The 25041-nt window shown below is 42.1% G+C and overlaps 1 protein-coding gene and 1 long non-coding RNA gene across 9 annotated transcripts; both read right to left on the bottom strand.

The window, feature by feature from the left end:
- Window positions 1–36: 36 nt before the first annotated feature.
- On the bottom strand, window positions 37–802 carry LOC311370731. Its single transcript, XR_014640884.1, has 3 exons — window positions 630–802; window positions 407–505; window positions 37–98 (listed from the first exon to the last, which is right to left on the bottom strand). It is a non-coding gene; the product is annotated as an uncharacterized lncRNA (long non-coding RNA).
- Window positions 803–8748: 7946 nt separating this feature from the next.
- Window positions 8749–24939, bottom strand: LOC311370729 (cubilin-like). Of its 8 annotated transcripts, none has more exons than XM_084489055.1 (48): window positions 24856–24939; window positions 24123–24267; window positions 23787–23980; window positions 23564–23662; window positions 23200–23256; window positions 22851–22995; window positions 22515–22708; window positions 22292–22390; window positions 21920–21976; window positions 21569–21713; window positions 21233–21426; window positions 21010–21108; window positions 20645–20701; window positions 20296–20440; window positions 19960–20153; window positions 19737–19835; window positions 19391–19423; window positions 19040–19184; window positions 18704–18897; window positions 18481–18579; window positions 18116–18172; window positions 17767–17911; window positions 17431–17624; window positions 17208–17306; window positions 16862–16894; window positions 16511–16655; window positions 16175–16368; window positions 15952–16050; window positions 15606–15638; window positions 15255–15399; window positions 14919–15112; window positions 14696–14794; window positions 14350–14382; window positions 14001–14145; window positions 13665–13858; window positions 13442–13540; window positions 13096–13128; window positions 12745–12889; window positions 12409–12602; window positions 12186–12284; window positions 11840–11872; window positions 11491–11635; window positions 11155–11348; window positions 10932–11030; window positions 10562–10618; window positions 10209–10353; window positions 9873–10066; window positions 8749–8956 (listed from the first exon to the last, which is right to left on the bottom strand). In XM_084489055.1, exons 1-48 carry the CDS (start codon window positions 24920–24922, stop codon window positions 8889–8891), a joined length of 5775 nt encoding a protein of 1924 aa, XP_084345181.1. In that variant the 5' UTR covers window positions 24923–24939; the 3' UTR covers window positions 8749–8888. The 8 variants fall into 8 exon arrangements, with proteins under 8 accessions (XP_084345181.1, XP_084345184.1, XP_084345183.1 ...); XM_084489058.1 differs by having other exon boundaries at window positions 10209–10356; window positions 10589–10618; XM_084489057.1 differs by having other exon boundaries at window positions 17767–17914; window positions 18143–18172.
- Window positions 24940–25041: the final 102 nt, after the last annotated feature.

Raw genomic sequence — 25041 nt, 5'->3', positions numbered from 1 at the left:
TGTAGATGTGTTAGTAATTGATACCAGAGATGGTTCATTACCTGTAGGAACATCTGTAGGAACAACTGTAGGAACATCTGTAGTGTTTGAACACTGAGCTGCAAGACGGATGAAAATAGGTTTCAGTTTTTAAAATCACTTTTTTTTCATTCATGCAAACATTTCAATGCATACCAATATTTTCATTTCATTTGTCACGCGTCAGTTCTTATGTTGACTGGAATGTCATTATGAATCACCTTACACCTTAACGTATCTTTAAACTGATACTTTGAAAATATATTTACATTTTTCTACACTGAGCTGCAAGACAGATGAAAATGGGCTTCAGTCTTTAAAGTAACCTTTTTTTCATTAATGGAAACATTTTACGGCAGCGTTTGATTTTACAGGCCTTGTCACTTACAGTGGTAGTCATAGCAACAGTTGCCATAGGATTCACAGGAGTAGGTGCAGGAACAGTTTCCGACCAAATAGCCGCAATTATATCCGCAGGAACCGTCCGCTGGCAAAAAAATACGAAAACAAATCACACAAATAGCAATCAACAGTTTGCCTTCATGTTTTCTTTTAGTAGACCGGAAAGACGTTCAAATGAATGTATCGTCACTCTTGTTTCTGAGACTCACCCACAACTCTGTAATTGGCCAGAAATCCTTGGAATGTCTCACTCCCGTCAGTTGTGAAGCGCACGGTCAGAGTCTTACCAGTGGAGTGGAAGGTAGAACTCTGATTACCACACACTCTCCCAAGCACCCTTTGGTTAATATCGGGGCCATCATAGACATGGATGACATCATATATGCAGTCCGGCCCCTCCAAAATGTGGATAGCATTTGTGTCGCAGAAAATGTAAACATTGAACATGAGCCGAAGACAACGCTTCATCGTGGTCAAATGCAGCAGGAAAATACGTTCCTCAATATCAAATGATGTCAGATTGGTGATGAGATGATCACGCTCACTTCACATGGAGGAACACCAGCTCTATAACTTCAGAGCCTGGACTGATGATCCATACACAATCCATGTTGTTAGGATACTTTTGCGGGTAGTTGGGGCTGGTAAAATTGCCCTCAGTAGAGTACAGCCACCCACCACAGTTATTAACTGAAAGGCGATCACAGAGAACATTGGAGCAAGGGTTTGCCATCATAATGCACAGTAAATACATATAATGTATATGTTACTGACGAGTACAGTTTGCAATATTATTACAAGAACATATACATGGATGCAGCTTTATCAAGCACTTGTGAATATTGAGCTGGAGTATGAATTATAGAATTGTATGTTAGTTAGTTTGCTTCCAGTTTATTTGGTTAAAGACCTTCACTATATCAAGGATCTAGCCATGTTGTTCAGCTAGCGAACAGTGTGTTTACAGCCATCCCTGCTAAATGACCAACTTCATTCTAAAATGATGCTGTTATTAGAAATATTTTGTGTCAGATGCAGAGAATACAACAAATGGTTGCAGCAAACAACATTTAGAAACACAGTGCAAAAAGGGGTGTAGAGTACCTGGTGTGGTAAAACCTAAAATTGTCATTATAAGAGACAAAAGAGACAAACACCTCTGTTAGATTTTGCACACAAAGTCTTAAAGTGCAAGTTGCAAGTTGCATGCTAATCCAACTACTACTAGTACTTATTATAACAATAATTACTATAATAATCATATTAAGGGCAATGACAAAATGTGTAACATGAATTCCTACCTTGAACGCAATGTGAGAACATCACACTGCATAGCACCAGGAATCCCAAGGCCTCCATCTTCTCCATTGCTTCCCAATGTTCTTCAGTAGCGTCCAGTGATGGCTTTATACCCATTGGTTCCCATGATGCCCTCCTTATAGCAGCCATAAATCTGTCCACCAACAATCTGTCATATTGTAACCCATTGTTGTGTGCACGTGGGCCACACAAAGACAAGGGTCAAGGGAAGGACATCCTCTTTTAATCCTCACAATATATGAACTCTGTTGAATTGCTGATCTGCTGTTTCTAAAATGTTGTAACTGCTGATCTGCTGTCTCAACACTAAGTATTAGTGGTGGATTTCATGATTCGTTTGAATGAATCAGTTCGCGTCGGTCAGTTCGCCAAGAAGAGTCGTTTGTTTGTTTGTTTGTTCATTCGCACTTCCAGTTGCGGTGAATCATGGTTCTCAGTCACTGAGTCGGTCAGACTCAGCTCCTCCCTCGTTCTCATTCACAAACTAATCACAATAGTGCAATGGTGCAAACGGTCATCAATCAACACAACATTAACTAAGTTCCTTTTAGCTGAGGAGCGCTTCATGTTCGGAATCGGGATGTTGTTGCCCGGCTGACTCTCGTGACTTCTCAGTCCTCGAGTCCTCGAGTCACCGCTAAACACAGTCAGTGAACGAACGGCGACTCGCGAGTCAGCGAGACTCAGCGACTAGTGGGTGGAGCTGGGAGTCGAGTCTCAGCGAAGGAACAATGCGAACGAGACAAACTGAAATGGGGAATCAGGTCGGTTCGTTCATGTTAAAGAGTTGTATACCGACTACCTCAAAGAAAAACAGGAACCATCATGCCCATCTTTTCATAGAAAAAACTGGACTTTTAGCAGCACTACCATATAGGAGAAGGACTTCCTCGTGAATAGTGCTGCCATATGTGAAAAACATTGAACTGCTAAAATGTTGTAACTGCTGATCTGCTGTTTCAACGCTAAGTATACCGACTGCCTCGAAGAAAACAGGAGCAATCGTGCCCATCTGCTCTAGTGATGGGAATTTCGGCTCTTTTTAGTGAGCCGGATCTCTTGGAACGGCTCACCAACAAGAGCCGGCTCTTTCGGCTCCCAAACGGCTCTTCATATTACCGCTTACTGTATACCTTTTATAATGGTGCCATGCCGTAATTCTGACACTCATTTTGACGTGTTGACCTTTGTGTTCTCACACTGATCAAAATGCATCCAAATGCTGCTTCTTTTCCTTGTCTCATTCATCTTGTACTCACACGCTCGCACTCGTCTCTCTCCTCGTTTCCTTCTGTCAGTCACAGGCAACGTGTATCGCGCATCGAAATCCCCCGCCCCTCGCTGCTTGTTCTCGTGATTGGTTGCTGGCTGCCATGCATGCGCCGTGACATGCATAGCACGCGTTGAATGAATGCATGTAGCACCCGTAGCGCGGGAGAACAAAAAAGACAACGGCTCACGTTCGGGAGCCGACTCCCATCGTTCACTTAAAAGAGTCGGCTCTTTGAGCCGACTCGTTCACGAACGACCCATCACTAATCTGCTCATCGCACGCACAAGTCAGCTGGCGACTGGTATATACAGAGCGCACCCAGGACCCTCTCGGCAGCACTTCTTCTCCTGCCTTCTTTTACTCAGATCTAGCTTATCGTAGATCTGAAACACTGCCCACACAGTCTAAACAGACTCATGATTACTAATGATGATTTAGTAATTAGACTCTTCCAATGAATCGTATTTTTCTGTAAGATTGTGTAAAACGGTATTATATATTAGACTCTGTTAACATTTAACCTCTTTCTCTTGACTATTCTTTTCTCTATCATTGTGTAAACAAGTTTCTAAAATCTAAATAAAACTACCTTACTACGTGTTGTAGTGGGCGATTAAATCAGTTCCTCTGTGATTGATCCGGCTCCCCGGTAGGGGCCCAACCGACCGCCCGCAGCTCTCCCAGCCTTCGCACAAGAGGTAAGTGGCGCATGACACAAACAGGGTTGATGGTGACTGGTCCAGAGAGTGAGGCAATATAGAGAGGTTCAGAATTGTTCCCCGCTTCGTGGCCCACAGGGACTTAGGTGGTAAGAGACACCCCACCCCGCGTTTTCGAGTTCGATCGAAACGCGTTTAGCCTAAATTTAGCTTAACCTCGTAGGGGCTTAAACGAGTGACCTGTGTTGGACACATAAACCAGAGTCTTCCTCCACCGAGCTTAGCCGAGGATCTCTAACACGTAAAAAGAGGGCCGGCACAGGTTAAGCCCCAGGGCCGAAGAGAAACCAGTATAGGGTACCCCGCTCCTAGGCAACGGCTCAGGAGAGGTCTTCCCACCTAGTGTGACTGAAGGTTCACTCGACATGGCGCCAAACTAACCGCCCTAAATAACAGTCCAGTGCACGAACCGCACCACCAATGAGATAATATCTACCAAGGACACGCTTACTAATAGTCCTAGTAGAGGATATCGGTCAGGACGATGATATTCCACCTGTCGAGCCGCTCGAAAAGGCAAAACAGGTTAGTAAAGGAGTTATCGTCTCCCCCTGATGAAAAGGTTAATTAAATCTAACCGAAAAACGGAGGGAGCAGTCACCAAGAGAGGACGCCCGTAGTATTAAGGAAAGTATTCGGCATCTATCCAAAACACCAGAAATAGCTGAACTAGGAAAAGTCAGTTAGGGGTTTAATTAACCATAAAAACAACAATGAGTGAAAGAAGTAGAGCAGTAGCCTCTGACTTAAGAGAAGGTGCAAGTGATTGGGAGTAGGACGAGACTGGTCAAGAGGATCCTCTCTCCCCGAGGGGAATTCCCCTTCCCCTAACAAAAAGGGGAAGCAGACCTATTATGAACTATTATTATCTATTCTATCTGTTATTCCCCATTATGTTATATTATGTTATATGGTAATTTCAATGTGTAGAAGGTGCAAATAAGGGGGGAGAAAAGCGGCTTCCCTGCCCCCCGGAAGCAATCCACTGTGATGTCCAAGGAGAACACTACTGACTACGGATACTACTACGGATATTGCAGGCCCATTTGTCCGCACAACAATGGGCAACAAATACTTCCTGCTTGTCTTGATAATGGTGGTCACGACGCCAGGGTGTACCCTATAACCGCAGCAACAGGTAGCCTATAAACTAGCTGACTTCTTTACCACACGCTCGGCCAAAACCCTTAGGATGGACAATGCTACCCACTTTAAAAACCAGCATGTGGCTGACCTCCTGGAGCAGTCAGGGGTCAGACCCATCTGGAATGCCCCCTACAAACCTTCCACCAACGGGGTGGCCGAAAGGTGTGTGGGGTAAAGCATGGATTATAGCCAATGAATTGATGGCAATGTCATAATTTGCGAAAAGACGGGACCTGTGCACAGATCACTAGTAGTCCCCTGGGTAGTGTAGCTCCAAGTAAAAATCCTAAAACTTCCAAACAGAAAAGTGACTAAGATCTTCCCTATGATTAGACCAGATTGCACCCATGGGTCGTGGTATAGCGAACGGAGGAACAACTGCCTTGGTCCTCTCCTTCACATCAACCTCACCAATTTGTGTACATGCGCTACTGTAAAACCTGTGGGGCTGGGAGGGGCATCTGTTCGCGCCCGTACTTTAATAGGAGGAAAGGTGGGAAAACCTACTAATATTGAAGTAGATCATGAAACAATAACTCTTGGACATAACTAGACCCCCAAGGGTCGACAGACCCACTCCCCCGCCCGTTTGCTCCCAATACCCAGTGACCCCCAATCCAGGAAGAAGGAACCAGTTCTACCGGTTCCAGCGTGGGTACTGGCAGAAGGTTAACAATCGCCGTGTCAGGGACCCGACATGGTCCTTTTACAACGGATGTGGCCTAAGCTGTGGACCAAGGGGATGGCCGGCAGTAGATCCAGAGTGCCAGTTCCTGTGGCCTCTCGGCAGCATAACCGAGGCAGAACACCTGATATCCTGCTCCGATCTTCTGGACCACTTCCCCCACCAGCCAACCCACACCGAACTCCCCCGAGGCATCCAGCCCGTCACCAAGTGGCTCTATCGACATGGGCCCACTCGAAAACCATTCTGCATCCTGGAGAGCTTTGACGGGCAGAACCTAATCTACATCGAGGACTCAAAGACTTCCCCTATTTGGGGAACCAACTACCCATCCTTCGAAGGAAGGGCATAGGTGCGTAGGAGGATGTTGTGTACCCGTGGGCCACACATTGACGCACCTATGCCCTAAGCTTCCCGATGCCCAATCAAGGGAAGGACATCTTCTTTTAATCTGGACAATAAATTAACTCTGTTGAATTGCTGAACTGTTGTAACTGCTGATCTGCTGTTTCTAAAATGTTGTAACTGCTGATCTGCTGTCTCAACACTAAGTATACCGACTACCTTGAAGAGAAACAGGAACCATCGTGCCCATTTGTTCATAGAAAAAACAGGACTTTCAGCGACACTACCATATATGAGCAGGACTTCCTCGTCGAATAGTGCTGCCATAATCTGAAAAATATCGAGCTGCTAAATTGTTGAACTGCTGAGCTGCTGCGTCAGCACAAATTGTACCGAATACCTTGTAGAAACAGGAACCCCCATACCCCTCTGTCCCTGAAGAAAGCAGAACATAGCTTTATCGCAACGACGCATGCGCACCAGCCTTCGCACCACTGACGGACTGGGCCTCTGGCATTCTGACAAATGCCAGAGGGGCCGCGGGCTCTCGTGGGCTGTTTGAAACGGCCGGCCAATCAGAGAGCAGCATGATTGTCACAGGCTGCCGTGCAGCCCCTTCATGGCAAATGGCGGCCCCATAACATCTCGCCCCACTTTCAAGCGTCAATAATTTTAATAATGTTTTTTAAAAAAAGTCTTCACAACAGCAGTGTCTGGATGTCTAATTACTCATGCATTGACGGTCTTGTACTGCTAACGCGCAACCTCGCTCCGCCAGTCCTGTCTGCCCGCAACCAAACACTGTCGTCGTCCCCCGTCCCCCCCCCCCAGTCAACAATCCTGTCCGTCCGCAACCAAAAGGGTAAGTACGCCACTGGGTGGGAGCAAATGCCAGGGCCGTTTTTTTATCCCAGTCCGTCACTGCTTCGCACGCACAAGTCAGCTGGTGACTGGTATATACAGAGCACACCCAGGACCCTCTCGGCAGCACTTCTTCTCCTGCCTTCTTTTACTCAGATCTAGCTTATCGTAGCACTGACCCACACAGTATTCTCATATTTACATATTTCGTGTTTATCCGCTACAGGCTTTCGACGCTGTGGTACCCTCTGTTGCCCATCGGGGGAGTTGGTTGGCCCAGGGTGAAACAAAGTTTTCAATGTTTCAATGTTTAGGTAAACGTCTGACTTCAAGTGTAGTAAGCTGGACTCTTTGTTGCTTTTGCAGTTGTTGTAAATTGCCTGCCGTACCTGTACAAATTGTATCAGCAAAGACACACAAGCCAAACATATTTTGAAGTGTTATGGTCTTTTAATCCAGAAAAGGCTGCCGAAACAAGATCGCTTTTAACTCACTTTATTTGGTAAAGGTTTTGGTCTATTTGGTCTATATGAAACAAAAGGAGAGGAATTGTATATAACACGCGCGGAGTGTCTCCAAGCTGAATATCTAAAACGGTACGCTGCCCGGGAGATTCTCCTGTTAAAAAGTTCAAGCTTAAATAGATAGGTAAGGGTGGGCGCTGCCCACTTCATCTATGTGTGATCCGTTGCTGCCCCCTTGTGACTATGTACAAGTGTTGCAGCTTTTATTACATGTGCTCAGTCTGCTCCCTGTGGTTATGTGAGGATATTACCTCTTAACTATTATATCTGCTCGGTGCTGCTCCCTGTGGCTATGTGAGGATATTACCTCTTAACTATTATATGTGCTCAGTGCTGCTCCCTGTGGCTATGTGAGGATATTACCTCTTAACTATTATATGTGCTCGGTGCTGCTCCCTGTGGCTATGTGAGGATATTACCTCTTAACTATTATATGTGCTCGGTGCTGCTCCATGTGGCTATGTGAGGATATTACCTCTTAACTATTATATGTGCTCGGTGCTGCTCCATGTGGCTATGTGAGGATATTACGGCTGAAATGTGTCACAGAAGTAAAGCGTTAACCAAACATTGACAGACACAGACAGGATATTTTATAGATTTAAAAAGTTTGTTTCCGAATAAACAAACTCACAGCAAAATGGGCCGAGCTCATATCATCACAGAATGACCATCCTTACCTTACTTACTTGATCCACTTTCAAAAGAACACATGCATGCCATGATAAAAATGACCACACGGTCTAACCCTGCATATCCCAACGGCAGTGAAAATGGTCTCTGAATAGCCCACATTTTCTCCTTTGTGTGCAGACTGCGGTCAAAATGGCCTGGACCACCCCTCTGCGGATATGTCGCTGGTCGACAGCTCAGGGATACTGGTGGACGGCTTTGAGACGACGTATGACGGAAAGCTGTCGCTACTGCATCTACGCCACTCGAGGCACGGCCCGACTCATCGAGCACATCCGCATCCATACAGGTGACGGTGAACATGGAGCCCAAGATCACTTTTTCATGTGCAAACTGCGGTTGCAATCGAATGCCACAGCTCAATATGTCATTTGTTTTGTGTTTGTATGTCAACGATTGAACTCAACATTGCGTCTGTGCATCCTCTGTCCTCAGGGGAGAAGCCCCACCACTGCCACCGGTGGGGACAAGTTAGTTACTTGTTGCTGGGACCAACTGCCAACTGCTGGTACTACAGGCGTCCGGTGATAATGGCTTTATGTTCTCTGTGTGTTCTTGGTCGATTGGTTGTGGTGAATGTGGAAGCATTTTTTTGTAAATCACCCACACATTCCCCCTCTGGGGTAACAAATTATTTTATTGTGAGATGAAATAAAAGTTAACAAATTAACGAGTAAAGTGTTTTCTAACAATCTGTCCCTCCCTAGTCTCCTCCTTTTTTTTTTTTTGTCTTCTTTTGTCACTATAATGAGTGCGCGGACATTTATTGTCTTTAGATATGCTTTTAATCAGAATGAAGATGAAAGGAGAGTTGTAATAGCGTTGGTCGTACAGCAGATGACACAACACAAAGAGCAGAAGTACAAGTGATTAGAAACGATGGCTGACACCCCCATGATGAATCAAATATCGACGGTCTTCTCGGGTGCCACCTCCGTCTTCACCCCGGCTTCACCCTGGCTCCCCAGGTCTAGAGGGAAGGGGGGGGGGGGGGGGGGGGGGAAGTGGGTGAAAGTTAGTGATGTCACAACATTTCCAAGGCCCTCCCTTCCCCCACACACACTTTTTCCATCTAGTTTCGACTGGCTTTTTGGATTGTTGGTGCCATTAAAGTAGTAAACGATTATAAATGCTATTTTAACGGCACCGACAATCCAAAAAGCCAGTCGAAACTAGATGGAAAATGTGTGTAGTTCAAAACGTGACGCAGCTTTTACTTCTTCGCCACCTGCAGAGGTTGTTATGTGCGATCATTGAAAAACCCCATGTTATTTCCCATAGACATTTGACCGAGGGAACCGGAGCCTTGGAGGCGGGACTTATTCTTCTGAGGTCTATAGGCTACCTCCCTCAGCAACACTCGCGCAACACATCTACAGCAGAGAAGAGATGGATCGCTAACTAGCAGAGAGTTGTAAAAGTACTTTCCACTCATTTCAGTGGAGGAATTGGACTCCCCAAGCAATGTTATACTTAAAAGGAGCAAGTAAGTTATATATTAATTTAGTCTTTCTGCCTGTAGCATATAAACAATATAAAGCAACTGTCCCATATTTCTAACTGCATTTGAAATAGCCATTGAGACACAAAAATGGATGCTATAGGACAGTGATCATGATTTGCCTCAATATCATAATAACAACAATGGGTAAGCTTGTAAGCTTGCCCAGGCCCTGCAAGTCAGGATGTGGGCTATGAATCTGAATGAATAGTAGGTAATAGGTAATAGGTAGTGGCCATCCCCAAAATGCACCAGAATACAGGAAATCAAATCTACCAAATTAATTTTTAATTTTTTTTTCTAACAGTTTGCCTTCATGTTTTCTTTTAGTAGACTGGAAAGACGTTCAAATGAATGTATCGTCACTCTTGTTTCTGAGACTCACCCACAACTCTGTAATTGGCCAGAAATCCTTGGAATGTCGCACTCCCGTCAGTTGTGAAGCGCACGGTCAGAGTCTTACCAGTGGAGTGGAAGGTAGACCTCTGATTACCACACAATCTCCCAAGCTCCCTTTGGTTAATATCGGGGCCATCATAGACATGGATGACATCAAATATGCAGTCCAGCCACTCCAAACTGTGGATAGCATTTGTGTCGCAGAAAATGTAAACATTGAACATGAGCCGAAGACAACGCTTCATCGTGGTCAAATGCAGCAGGAAAATACGTTCCTCAATATCTAATGATGTCAGATTGGTGATGAGATGATCATGCTTACTTCACATGAAGGAACACCAGCTCTATAACTTCAGAGCCTGGACTGATGATCCATACACAATCCATGTTGTTAGGATACTTTTGCGGGTAGTTGGGGCTGGTAAAATTGCCCTCAGTAGAGTACAGCCACCCACCACAGTTATTAACTGAAAGGCGATCACAGAGAATATTGGAGCAAGGGTTTGCCATCATAATGCACGGTAAATACATATAATGTATGTTACTGACGAGTACAGTTTGCAATGTTATTACAAGAACATATACATGGATGCATGCAACTATATCAAGCACTTGAAATGTTCACGTCATAGAATGTAGATATATTAGTAATTTATACCAGAGATGGTTCATTACCTGTAGGAACATCTTTAGGAACAACTGTAGGAACATCTGTAGTGTTTGAACACTGAGCTGCAAGACGGATGAAGATAGTTTCAGTTTCAGTTTCTAAAATCACTTTTTTTTCATTCATGCAAACATTTCAATGCATACCAATATTTTCATTTCATTTGTCACCCGTCAGTTCTTACGTTGACTGGAATGTCATTATGAATCACCTTACACCTTAACTTATCTTTAAACTGATACTTTGAAAATATATTTACATTTTTCTACACTGAGCTGCAAGACAGATGAAAATGGGCTTCAGTCTTTAAAGTAACCTTTTTTTCATTAATGGAAACATTTTACGGCAGCTTTTGATTTTACAGGCCTTGTCACTTACAGTGGTAGTCATAGCAACAGTTGCCATAGGATTCACAGGAGTAGGCGCAGGAACAGTTTCCGACCAAATAGCCGCAGTTATATCTGCAGGAACCGTCCGCTGGCAAAAAAATACAAAAACAAATCACACAAATAGCGATCAACAGTTTGCCTTCATGTTTTCTTTTAGTAGACCGGAAAGACGTTCAAATGAATGTATCGTCACTCTTGTTTCTGAGACTCACCCACAACTCTGTAATTGGCCAGAAATCCTTGGAATGTCGCACTCCCGTCAGTTGTGAAGCGCACGGTCAGAGTCTTACCAGTGGAGTGGAAGGTAGACCTCTGATTACCACACACTCTCCCAAGCTCCCTTTGGTGAATATCGGGGCCATCATAGACATGGATGACATCAAAAGTGCAGTCCAGCCCCTCCAAACTGTGGATAGCATTTGTGTCACAGAAAATGTAAACATTGAACATGAACCGAATACAACGCTTCATCGTGGTCAAATGCAGCAGGAAAATACGTTCCTCAATATCTAATGATGTCAGATTGGTGATGAGATGATCACGCTTACTTCACATGGAGGAACACCAGCTCTATAACTTCAGAGCCTGGACTGATGATCCATACACAATCCATGTTGTTAGGATACTTTTGCGGGTAGTTGGGGCTGGTAAAATTGCCCTCAGTAGATTCCAGCCACCCACCACAGTTATTAACTGAAAGGCGATCACAGAGAATGTTGGAGCAAGGGTTTGCCATCATAATGCACGGTAAATACATATAATGTATGTTACTGACGAGTACAGTTTGCAATATTATTACAAGAACATATACATGGATGCAGCTTTATCAAGCACTTGAAATGTTCATGTCATAGAATGTAGATATGTTAGTAATTGATACCAGAGATGGTCCATTACCTGTAGGAACATCTGTAGTGTTTGAACACTGAGCTGCAAGACGGATGAAAATAGTTTCAGTTTCAGTTTTTAAAATCACTTTTTTTTCATTCATGCAAACATTTTAATGCATACCAATATTTTCATTTCATTTGTCACGTGTCAGTTCTTACGTTGACTGGAATGTCATTATGAATCACCTTACACCTTAACTTATCTTTAAACTGATACTTTGAAAATATATTTACATTTTTCTACACTGAGCTGCAAGACAGATGAAAATGGGCTTCAGTCTTTAAAGTAACCTTTTTTTCATTAATGGAAACATTTTACAGCAGCTTTTGATTTTACAGGCCTTGTCACTTACAGTGGTAGTCATAGCAACAGTTGCCATAGGATTCACAGGAGTAGGCGCAGGAACAGTTTCCGACCAAATAGCCGCAGTTATATCTGCAGGAACCGTCCGCTGGCAAAAAAATACAAAAACAAATCACACAAATAGCAATCAACAGTTTGCCTTCATGTTTTCTTTTAGTAGACCGGAAAGACGTTCAAATGAATGTATCGTCACTCTTGTTTCTGAGACTCACCCACAACTCTGTAATTGGCCAGAAATCCTTGGTATGCCACACTCCCGTCAGTTGTGAAGCGCACGGTCAGAGTCTTACCAGTGGAGTGGAAGGTAGACCTCTGATTACCACACACTCTCCCAAGCTCCCTTTGGTGAATATCGGGGCCATCATAGACATGGATGCGATCAAATCTGCAGTCCAGCCCCTCCAAACTGTGGATAGCATTTGTGTCGCAGAAAATGTAAACATTGAACATGAGCCGAAGACAACGCTTCACCGTGGTCAAATGCAGCAGGAAAATATGTTCCTCAATATCAAATGATGTCAGATTGGTGATGAGATGATCACGCTTACTTCACATGGAGGAACACCAGCTCTATAACTTCAGAGCCTGGACTGATGATCCATACACAATCCATGTTGTTAGGATAATCTTGTGGGTAGTTGGGGCTGGTAAAATTGCCCTCAGTAGAGTACAGCCACCCACCACAGTTATTAACTGAAAGGCGATCACAGAGAACATTGGAGCAAGGGTTTGCCATCATAATGCACGGTAAATACATATAATGTATATGTTACTGACGAGTACAGTTTGCAATAATATTACAAGAACATATACATGGATGCAGCTTTATCAAGCACTTGAAATGTTCATGTCATAAAATGTAGATGTGTTAGTAATTGATACCAGAGATGGTTCATTACCTGTAGGAACATCTGTAGTGTTTGAACACTGAGCTGCAAGACGGATGAAAATAGTTTCAGTTTCAGTTTTTAAAATCACTTTTTTTTCATTCATGCAAACATTTCAATGCATACCAATATTTTCATTTCATTTGTCACACGTCAGTTCTTATGTTGACTGGAATGTCATTATGAATCACCTTACACCTTAACATATCTTTAAACTGATACTTTGAAAATATATTTACACTTTTCTACACTGAGCTGCAAGACAGATGAAAATGGGCTTCAGTCTTTAAAGCAACCTTTTTTTCATTGATGGAAACATTTTACGGCAGCTTTTGATTTTACAGGCCTTGTCACTTACAGTGGTAGTCATAGCAACAGTTGCCATAGGATTCACAGGAGTAGGCGCAGGAACAGTTTCCGACCAAATAGCCGCAGTTATATCTGCAGGAACCGTCCGCTGGCAAAAAAATACAAAAACAAATCACACAAATAGCAATCAACAGTTTGCCTTCATGTTTTCTTTTAGTGGACCGGAAAGACTTTCAAATGAATGTATCGTCACTCTTGTTTCTGAGACTCACCCACAACTCTGTAATTGGCTTGAAATCCTTGGTATGTCTCACTCCAGTCAGTTGTGAAGCGCACAGTCAGAGTCTTACCAGTGGAGTGGAAGGTAGAACTCTGATTACCACACAATCTCCCAAGCTCCCTTTGGTGAATATCGGGGCCATCATAGACATGGATGACATCAAAAGTGCAGTCCAGCCCCTCCAAACTGTGGATAGCATTTGTGTCACAGAAAATGTAAACATTGAACATGAACCGAATACAACGCTTCATCGTGGTCAAATGCAGCAGGAAAATACGTTCCTCAATATCTAATGATGTCAGATTGGTGATGAGATGATCACGCTTACTTCACATGGAGGAACACCAGCTCTATAACTTCAGAGCCTGGACTGATGATCCATACACAATCCATGTTGTTAGGATACTTTTGCGGGTAGTTGGGGCTGGTAAAATTGCCCTCAGTAGATTCCAGCCACCCACCACAGTTATTAACTGAAAGGCGATCACAGAGAATGTTGGAGCAAGGGTTTGCCATCATAATGCACGGTAAATACATATAATGTATGTTACTGACGAGTACAGTTTGCAATATTATTACAAGAACATATACATGGATGCAGCTTTATCAAGCACTTGAAATGTTCATGTCATAGAATGTAGATATGTTAGTAATTGATACCAGAGATGGTCCATTACCTGTAGGAACATCTGTAGTGTTTGAACACTGAGCTGCAAGACGGATGAAAATAGTTTCAGTTTCAGTTTTTAAAATCACTTTTTTTTCATTCATGCAAACATTTTAATGCATACCAATATTTTCATTTCATTTGTCACGTGTCAGTTCTTACGTTGACTGGAATGTCATTATGAATCACCTTACACCTTAACTTATCTTTAAACTGATACTTTGAAAATATATTTACATTTTTCTACACTGAGCTGCAAGACAGATGAAAATGGGCTTCAGTCTTTAAAGTAACCTTTTTTTCATTAATGGAAACATTTTACAGCAGCTTTTGATTTTACAGGCCTTGTCACTTACAGTGGTAGTCATAGCAACAGTTGCCATAGGATTCACAGGAGTAGGCGCAGGAACAGATTCCGACCAAATAGCCGCAGTTATATCTGCAGGAACCGTCCGCTGGCAAAAAAATACAAAAACAAATCACACAAATAGCAATCAACAGTTTGCCTTCATGTTTTCTTTTAGTAGACCGGAAAGACGTTCAAATGAATGTATCGTCACTCTTGTTTCTGAGACTCACCCACAACTCTGTAATTGGCCAGAAATCCTTGGTATGCCACACTCCCGTCAGTTGTGAAGCGCACGGTCAGAGTCTTACCAGTGGAGTGGAAGGTAGACCTCTGATTACCACACACTCTCCCAAGCTCCCTTTGGTGAATATCGGGGCCATCATAGACATGGATGCGATCAAATCTGCAGTCCAGCCCCTCCAAACTGTGGATAGCATTTGTGTCGCAGAAAATGTAAACATTGAACATGAGCCGAAGACAACGCTTCACCGTGGTCAAATGCAGCAGGAAAATATGTTCCTCAATATCAAATGATGTCAGATTGGTGATGAGATGATCACGCTTACTTCACATGGAGGAACACCAGCTCTATAACTTCAGAGCCTGGACTGATGATCCATACACAATCCATGTTGTTAGGATAATCTTGTGGGTAGTTGGGGCTGGTAAAATTGCCCTCAGTAGAGTACAGCCACCCACCACAGTTATTAACTGAAAGGCGATCACAGAGAACATTGGAGCAAGGGTTTGCCATCATAATGCACGGTAAATACATATAATGTATATGTTACTGACGAGTACAGTTTGCAATAATATTACAAGAACATATACATGGATGCAGCTTTATCAAGCACTTGAAATGTTCATGTCATAAAATGTAGATGTGTTAGTAATTGATACCAGAGATGGTTCATTACCTGTAGGAACATCTGTAGTGTTTGAACACTGAGCTGCAAGACGGATGAAAATAGTTTCAGTTTCAGTTTTTAAAATCACTTTTTTTTCATTCATGCAAACATTTCAATGCATACCAATATTTTCATTTCATTTGTCACACGTCAGTTCTTATGTTGACTGGAATGTCATTATGAATCACCTTACACCTTAACATATCTTTAAACTGATACTTTGAAAATATATTTACACTTTTCTACACTGAGCTGCAAGACAGATGAAAATGGGCTTCAGTCTTTAAAGCAACCTTTTTTTCATTGATGGAAACATTTTACGGCAGCTTTTGATTTTACAGGCCTTGTCACTTACAGTGGTAGTCATAGCAACAGTTGCCATAGGATTCACAGGAGTAGGCGCAGGAACAGTTTCCGACCAAATAGCCGCAGTTATATCTGCAGGAACCGTCCGCTGGCAAAAAAATACAAAAACAAATCACACAAATAGCAATCAACAGTTTGCCTTCATGTTTTCTTTTAGTGGACCGGAAAGACTTTCAAATGAATGTATCGTCACTCTTGTTTCTGAGACTCACCCACAACTCTGTAATTGGCTTGAAATCCTTGGTATGTCTCACTCCAGTCAGTTGTGAAGCGCACAGTCAGAGTCTTACCAGTGGAGTGGAAGGTAGAACTCTGATTACCACACAATCTCCCAAGCTCCCTTTGGTGAATATCGGGGCCATCATAGACATGGATGCCATCAAATCTGCAGTCCAGCCCCTCCAAACTGTGGATAGCATTTGTGTCGCAGAAAATGTAAACATTGAACATGAGCCGAAGACAACGCTTCATCGTGGTCAAATGCAGCAGGAAAATACGTTCCTCAATATCAAATGATGTCAGATTGGTGATGAGATGATCACGCTTACTTCACATGGAGGAACACCAGCTCTATAACTTCAGAGCCTGGACTGATGATCCATACGCAATCCATGTTGTTAGGATACTGTTGTGGGTAGTTGGGGCTGGTAAAATTGCCCTCAGTAGAGTACAGCCAACCACCACAGTTATTAACTGAAAGGCGATCACAGAGAACATTGGAGCAAGGGTTTGCCATCATAATGCACGGTAAATACATATAATGTATATGTTACTGACGAGTACAGTTTGCAATATTATTACAAGAACATATACATGGATGCAGCTTTATCAAGCACTTGAAATGTTCATGTCATAAAATGTAGATGTGTTAGTAATTGATACCAGAGATGGTTCATTACCTGTAGGAACATCTGTAGTGTTTGAACACTGAGCTGCAAGACGGATGAAAATAGTTTCAGTTTCAGTTTTTAAAATCACTTTTTTTTCATTCATGCAAACATTTCAATGCATACCAATATTTTCATTTCATTTGTCACACGTCAGTTCTTATGTTGACTGGAATGTCATTATGAATCACCTTACACCTTAACATATCTTTAAACTGATACTTTGAAAATATATTTACACTTTTCTACACTGAGCTGCAAGACAGATGAAAATGGGCTTCAGTCTTTAAAGCAACCTTTTTTTCATTGATGGAAACATTTTACGGCAGCTTTTGATTTTACAGGCCTTGTCACTTACAGTGGTAGTCATAGCAACAGTTGCCATAGGATTCACAGGAGTAGGCGCAGGAACAGTTTCCGACCAAATAGCCGCAGTTATATCTGCAGGAACCATCCGCTGGCAAAAAAATACAAAAACAAATCACACAAATAGCAATCAACAGTTTGCCTTCATGTTTTCTTTTAGTGGACCGGAAAGACTTTCAAATGAATGTATCGTCACTCTTGTTTCTGAGACTCACCCACAACTCTGTAATTGGCTTGAAATCCTTGGTATGTCTCACTCCAGTCAGTTGTGAAGCGCACAGTCAGAGTCTTACCAGTGGAGTGGAAGGTAGAACTCTGATTACCACACAATCTCCCAAGCTCCCTTTGGTGAATATCGGGGCCATCATAGACATGGATGCCATCAAATCTGCAGTCCAGCCCCTCCAAACTGTGGATAGCATTTGTGTCGCAGAAAATGTAAACATTGAACATGAGCCGAAGACAACGCTTCATCGTGGTCAAATGCAGCAGGAAAATACGTTCCTCAATATCAAATGATGTCAGATTGGTGATGAGATGATCATGCTTACTTCACATGGAGGAACACCAGCTCTATAACTTCAGAGCCTGGACTGATGATCCATACACAATCCATGTTGTTAGGATAATCTTGTGGGTAGTTGGGGCTGGTAAAATTGCCCTCAGTAGAGTACAGCCACCCACCACAGTTATTAACTGAAAGGCGATCACAGAGAACATTGGAGCAAGGGTTTGCCATCATAATGCACGGTAAATACATATAATGTATGTTACTGACGAGTACAGTTTGCAATATTATTACAAGAACATATACATGGATGCAGCTTTATCAAGCACTTGAAATGTTCATGTCATAGAATGTAGATGTGTTAGTAATTGATACCAGAGATGGTTCATTACCTGTAGGAACAACTGTAGGAACAACTGTAGGAACATCTGTAGTGTTTGAACACTGAGCTGCAAGACGGATGAAAATAGTTTCAGTTTCTAAAATCACTTTTTTTTCATTCATGCAAACATTTCAATGCATACCAATATTTTCATTTCATTTGTCACGCGTCAGTTCTTATGTTGACTGGAATGTCATTATGAATCACCTTACACCTTAACGTATCTTTAAACTGATACTTTGAAAATATATTTACATTTTTCTACACTGAGCTGCAAGACAGATGAAAATGGGCTTCAGTCTTTAAAGTAACCTTTTCTTTCATTAATGGAAACATTTTACGGCAGCTTTTGATTTTACAGGCCTTGTCACTTACAGTGGTAGTCATAGCAACAGTTGCCATAGGATTCACAGGAGTAGGCGCAGGAACAGTTTCCGACCAAATAGCCGCAGTTATATCTGCAGGAACCGTCCGCTGGCAAAACAATACAAAAACAAATCACGCAAATAGCAATCAACAGTTTGCCTTCATGTTTTCTTTTAGTAGACCGGAAAGACGTTCAAATGAATGTATCGTCACTCTTGTTTCTGAGACTCACCCACAACTCTGTAATTGGCCAGAAATCCTTGGTATGCCACACTCCCGTCAGTTGTGAAGCGCACGGTCAGAGTCTTACCAGTGGAGTGGAAGGTAGACCTCTGATTACCACACACTCTCCCAAGCTCCCTTTGGTGAATATCGGGGCCATCATAGACATGGATGCGATCAAATCTGCAGTCCAGCCCCTCCAAACTGTGGATAGCATTTGTGTCGCAGAAAATGTAAACATTGAACATGAGCCGAAGACAACGCTTCACCGTGGTCAAATGCAGCAGGAAAATATGTTCCTCAATATCAAATGATGTCAGATTGGTGATGAGATGATCACGCTTACTTCACATGGAGGAACACCAGCTCTATAACTTCAGAGCCTGGACTGATGATCCATACACAATCCATGTTGTTAGGATAATCTTGTGGGTAGTTGGGGCTGGTAAAATTGCCCTCAGTAGAGTACAGCCACCCACCACAGTTATTAACTGAAAGGCGATCACAGAGAACATTGGAGCAAGGGTTTGCCATCATAATGCACGGTAAATACATATAATGTATATGTTACTGACGAGTACAGTTTGCAATAATATTACAAGAACATATACATGGATGCAGCTTTATCAAGCACTTGAAATGTTCATGTCATAAAATGTAGATGTGTTAGTAATTGATACCAGAGATGGTTCATTACCTGTAGGAACATCTGTAGTGTTTGAACACTGAGCTGCAAGACGGATGAAAATAGTTTCAGTTTCAGTTTTTAAAATCACTTTTTTTTCATTCATGCAAACATTTCAATGCATACCAATATTTTCATTTCATTTGTCACACGTCAGTTCTTATGTTGACTGGAATGTCATTATGAATCACCTTACACCTTAACATATCTTTAAACTGATACTTTGAAAATATATTTACACTTTTCTACACTGAGCTGCAAGACAGATGAAAATGGGCTTCAGTCTTTAAAGCAACCTTTTTTTCATTGATGGAAACATTTTACGGCAGCTTTTGATTTTACAGGCCTTGTCACTTACAGTGGTAGTCATAGCAACAGTTGCCATAGGATTCACAGGAGTAGGCGCAGGAACAGTTTCCGACCAAATAGCCGCAGTTATATCTGCAGGAACCGTCCGCTGGCAAAAAAATACAAAAACAAATCACACAAATAGCAATCAACAGTTTGCCTTCATGTTTTCTTTTAGTGGACCGGAAAGACTTTCAAATGAATGTATCGTCACTCTTGTTTCTGAGACTCACCCACAACTCTGTAATTGGCCAGAAATCCTTGGAATGTCGCACTCCCGTCAGTTGTGAAGCGCACGGTCAGAGTCTTACCAGTGGAGTGGAAGGTAGACCTCTGATTACCACACACTCTCCCAAGCTTCCTTTGGTTAATACCGGTGCCATCATAGACATGGATGCCATCAAATATGCAGTCCAGCCACTCCAAACTGTGGATAGCATTTGTGTCACAGAAAATGTAAACATTGAACATGAGCCGAAGACAACGTTTCATCGTGGTCAAACGCAGCAGGAAAATACCTTCCTCAATATCAAATGATGTCAGATTGGTGATGAGATGATCACGCTTACTTCACATGGAGGAACACCAGCTCTATAACTTCAGAGCCTGGACTGATGATCCATACACAATCCATGTTGTTAGGATACTTTTTCGGGTAGTTGGGGCTGGTAAAATTGCCCTCAGTAGAGTACAGCCACCCACCACAGTTATTAACTGAAAGGCGATCACAGAGAACATTGGAGCAAGGGTTTGCCATCATAATGCACGGTAAATACATATAATGTATGTTACTGACGAGTACAGTTTGCAATATTATTACAAGAACATATACATGGATGCAGCTTTATCAAGCACTTGAAATGTTCATGTCATAGAATGTAGATGTGTTAGTAATTGATACCAGAGATGGTTCATTACCTGTAGGAACAACTGTAGGAACAACTGTAGGAACATCTGTAGTGTTTGAACACTGAGCTGCAAGACGGATGAAAATAGTTTCAGTTTCTAAAATAACTTTTTTTTCATTCATGCAAACATTTCAATGCATACCAATATTTTCATTTCATTTGTCACGCGTCAGTTCTTATGTTGACTGGAATGTCATTATGAATCACCTTACACCTTAACGTATCTTTAAACTGATACTTTGAAAATATATTTACATTTTTCTACACTGAGCTGCAAGACAGATGAAAATGGGCTTCAGTCTTTAAAGTAACCTTTTCTTTCATTAATGGAAACATTTTACGGCAGCTTTTGATTTTACAGGCCTTGTCACTTACAGTGGTAGTCATAGCAACAGTTGCCATAGGATTCACAGGAGTAGGCGCAGGAACAGTTTCCGACCAAATAGCCGCAGTTATATCTGCAGGAACCGTCCGCTGGCAAAACAATACAAAAACAAATCACGCAAATAGCAATCAACAGTTTGCCTTCATGTTTTCTTTTAGTAGACCGGAAAGACGTTCAAATGAATGTATCGTCACTCTTGTTTCTGAGACTCACCCACAACTCTGTAATTGGCCAGAAATCCTTGGTATGCCACACTCCCGTCAGTTGTGAAGCGCACGGTCAGAGTCTTACCAGTGGAGTTGAAGGTAGACCTCTGATTACCACACACTCTCCCAAGCTCCCTTTGGTGAATATCGGGGCCATCATAGACATGGATGCCATCAAATATGCAGTACGGCCCCTCCAAACTGTGGATAGCATTTGTGTCACAGAAAATGTAAACATTGAACATGAGCCGAAGACAACGCTTCATCGTGGTCAAATGCAGCAGGAAAATACGTTCCTCAATATCAAATGATGTCAGATTGGTGATGAGATGATCATGCTTACTTCACATGGAGGAACACCAGCTCTATAACTTCAGAGCCTGGACTGATGATCCATACACAATCCATGTTGTTAGGATAATCTTGTGGGTAGTTGGGGCTGGTAAAATTGCCCTCCGTAGATTCCAGCCACCCACCACATTTATTAACTGAAAGGCGATCACAGAGAACATTGGAGCAAGGATTTGCCATCATAATGCATGGTAAATACATATACTGTATATGTTACTGACGAGTACAGTTTGCAATATTATTACAAGAACATATACATGGATGCAGCTTTATCAAGCACTTGAAATGTTCATGTCATAGAATGTAGATATATTAGTAATTTATACCAGAGATGGTTCATTACCTGTAGGAACATCTGTAGGAACATCTGTAGGAACATCTGTAGTGTTTGAACACTGAGCTGCAAGACGGATGAAAATAGTTTCAGTTTCAGTTTTTAAGATCACTTTTTTTTCATTTATGCAAACATTTCAATACATACCAATATTTTCATTTCATTTTTGTCACGCGTCAGTTATTACGTTAACTGGAATGTCACTATGAATCACCTTACACCTTAACGTATCTTTAAACTGATACTTTGAAAATATATTTACATTTTTCTACACTGAGCTGCAAGACAGATGAAAATGGGCTTCAGTCTTTAAAGTAACCTTTTTTTCATTAATGGAAACATTTTACGGCACCTTTTGATTTTACAGGCCTTGTCACTTACAGTGGTAGTCATAGCAACAGTTGCCATAGGATTCACAGGAGTAGGCGCAGGAACAGTTTCCGACCAAATAGCCGCAGTTATATCTGCAGGAACCGTCCGCTGGCAAAAAAATACAAAAACAAATCACACAAATAGCAATCAACAGTTTGCCTTCTTGTTTTCTTTTAGTAGACCGGAAAGACGTTCAAATGAATGTATCGTCACTCTTGTTTCTGAGACTCACCCACAACTCTGTAATTGGCCAGAAATCCTTGGAATGTCGCACTCCCGTCAGTTGTGAAGCGCACGGTCAGAGTCTTACCAGTGGAGTGGAAGGTAGACCTCTGATTACCACACACTCTCCCAAGCTTCCTTTGGTTAATACCGGTGCCATCATAGACATGGATGCCATCAAATATGCAGTCCAGCCACTCCAAACTGTGGATAGCATTTGTGTCACAGAAAATGTAAACATTGAACATGAGCCGAAGACAACGTTTCATCGTGGTCAAACGCAGCAGGAAAATACCTTCCTCAATATCAAATGATGTCAGATTGGTGATGAGATGATCACGCTTACTTCACATGGAGGAACACCAGCTCTATAACTTCAGAGCCTGGACTGATGATCCATACACAATCCATGTTGTTAGGATACTTTTGCGGGTAGTTGGGGCTGGTAAAATTGCCCTCAGTAGAGTACAGCCACCCACCACAGTTATTAACTGAAAGGCGATCACAGAGAACATTGGAGCAAGGGTTTGCCATCATAATGCACGGTAAATACATATAATGTATGTTACTGACGAGTACAGTTTGCAATATTATTACAAGAACATATACATGGATGCAGCTTTATCAAGCACTTGAAATGTTCATGTCATAGAATGTAGATGTGTTAGTAATTGATACCAGAGATGGTTCATTACCTGTAGGAACAACTGTAGGAACAACTGTAGGAACATCTGTAGTGTTTGAACACTGAGCTGCAAGACGGATGAAAATAGTTTCAGTTTCTAAAATAACTTTTTTTTCATTTATGCAAACATTTCAATGCATACCAATATTTTCATTTCATTTGTCACGCGTCAGTTCTTATGTTGACTGGAATGTCATTATGAATCACCTTACACCTTAACGTATCTTTAAACTGATACTTTGAAAATATATTTACATTTTTCTACACTGAGCTGCAAGACAGATGAAAATGGGCTTCAGTCTTTAAAGTAACCTTTTTTTCATTAATGGAAACATTTTACAGCAGCGTTTGATTTTACAGGCCTTGTCACTTACAGTGGTAGTCATAGCAACAGTTGCCATAGGATTCACAGGAGTAGGCGCAGGAACAGTTTCCGACCAAATAGCCACAGTTATATCTGCAGGAACCGTCCGCTGGCAAAAAAATACAAAAACAAATCACACAAATAGCAATCAACAGTTTGCCTTCATGTTTTCATTTAGTACACCGGAAAGACGTTCAAATGAATGTATCGTCACTCTTGTTTCTGAGACTCACCCACAACTCTGTAATTGGCCAGAAATCCTTGGAGTGTCGCACTCCCGTCAGTTGTGAAGCGCACGGTCAGAGTCTGACCAGTGGAGTGGAAGGTAGAACTCTGATTACCACACACTCTCCCAAGCTCCCTTTGGTTAATACCGGTGCCATCATAGACCTGGATGCCATCAAAAGTGCAGTTCGCCCCCTCCAAACTGTGGATAGCATTTGTGTCGCAGAAAATGTAAACATTGAACATGAGCCGAAGACAACGCTTCATCGTGGTCAAATGCATCAGGAAAATACGTTCCTCAACATCAAATGATGTCAGATTGGTGATGAGATGATCACGCTTACTTCACATGGAGGAACACTAGCTCTATAACTTCAGAGCCTGGACTGATGATCCATACACAATCCATGTTGTTAGGATAATCTTGTGGGTAGTTGGGGCTGGTGAAATTGCCCTCAGTAGATTCCAGCCACTCACCACATTTATTAACTGAAAGGCGATCACAGAGAACATTGGAGCAAGGGTTTGCCATCATAATGCACTGTAAATACATATACTGTATATGTTACTGGCCAGTACAGTTTGCAATATTATTACAAGAACATATACATGGATGCAGCGTTATCAAGCACTTGTGAATATTGAGCTGGAGGATGAATTATAGAATTGTATGTTAGTTTGTTTGCTTCCAGTTTATTTGGTTAAAGACTATGTCAAGGATCTAGCCATGTTTTTCAGCTAGGGAACAGTGTGTTTACAGCCATCCCTGCTAAATGACCAACTTCATTCTAAAATGATGCTGTTATTAGAAATATTTTGTGTCAGACGCAGAGAATACAACAAATGGTTGCAGCAAACAACATTTAGAAACACAGTGCAAAAAGGGGGGTACAGTACCTAAAATTGTCATTATAAGAGACAAAAGAGACAAACACCTTTGTTCGATTTTGCACACAGTCTTAAAGTGCAAGTTGCAAGTTGCATGTTAATCCAACTACTACTAGTACTTATTATAACAATAATTACTATAATAATCATATTAAGGGCAATGACAAAATGTGTAACATGAATTCCTACCTTGAACGCAATGTGAGAACATCACACTGCATAGCACCAGGAATCCCAAGGCCTCCGTCTTCTCCATTGCTTCCCAATGTTCTTCAGTAGCGTCCAGTGATGGCTTTATACCCATTGGTTCCCATGATGCCTTCCTTATAGCAGCCATAAATCTGTCCACCAACAATCTGTCATATTGTAACCCAT

Source organism: Micromesistius poutassou (assembly GCF_964030765.1).
Source record: "Micromesistius poutassou genome assembly, contig: SCAFFOLD_4097, whole genome shotgun sequence".
Lineage (NCBI taxonomy): Eukaryota > Metazoa > Chordata > Actinopteri > Gadiformes > Gadidae > Micromesistius > Micromesistius poutassou.
Note: the sequence above shows the minus strand (reverse complement) of the source record. Positions and strands in the feature narration are given on the sequence as shown.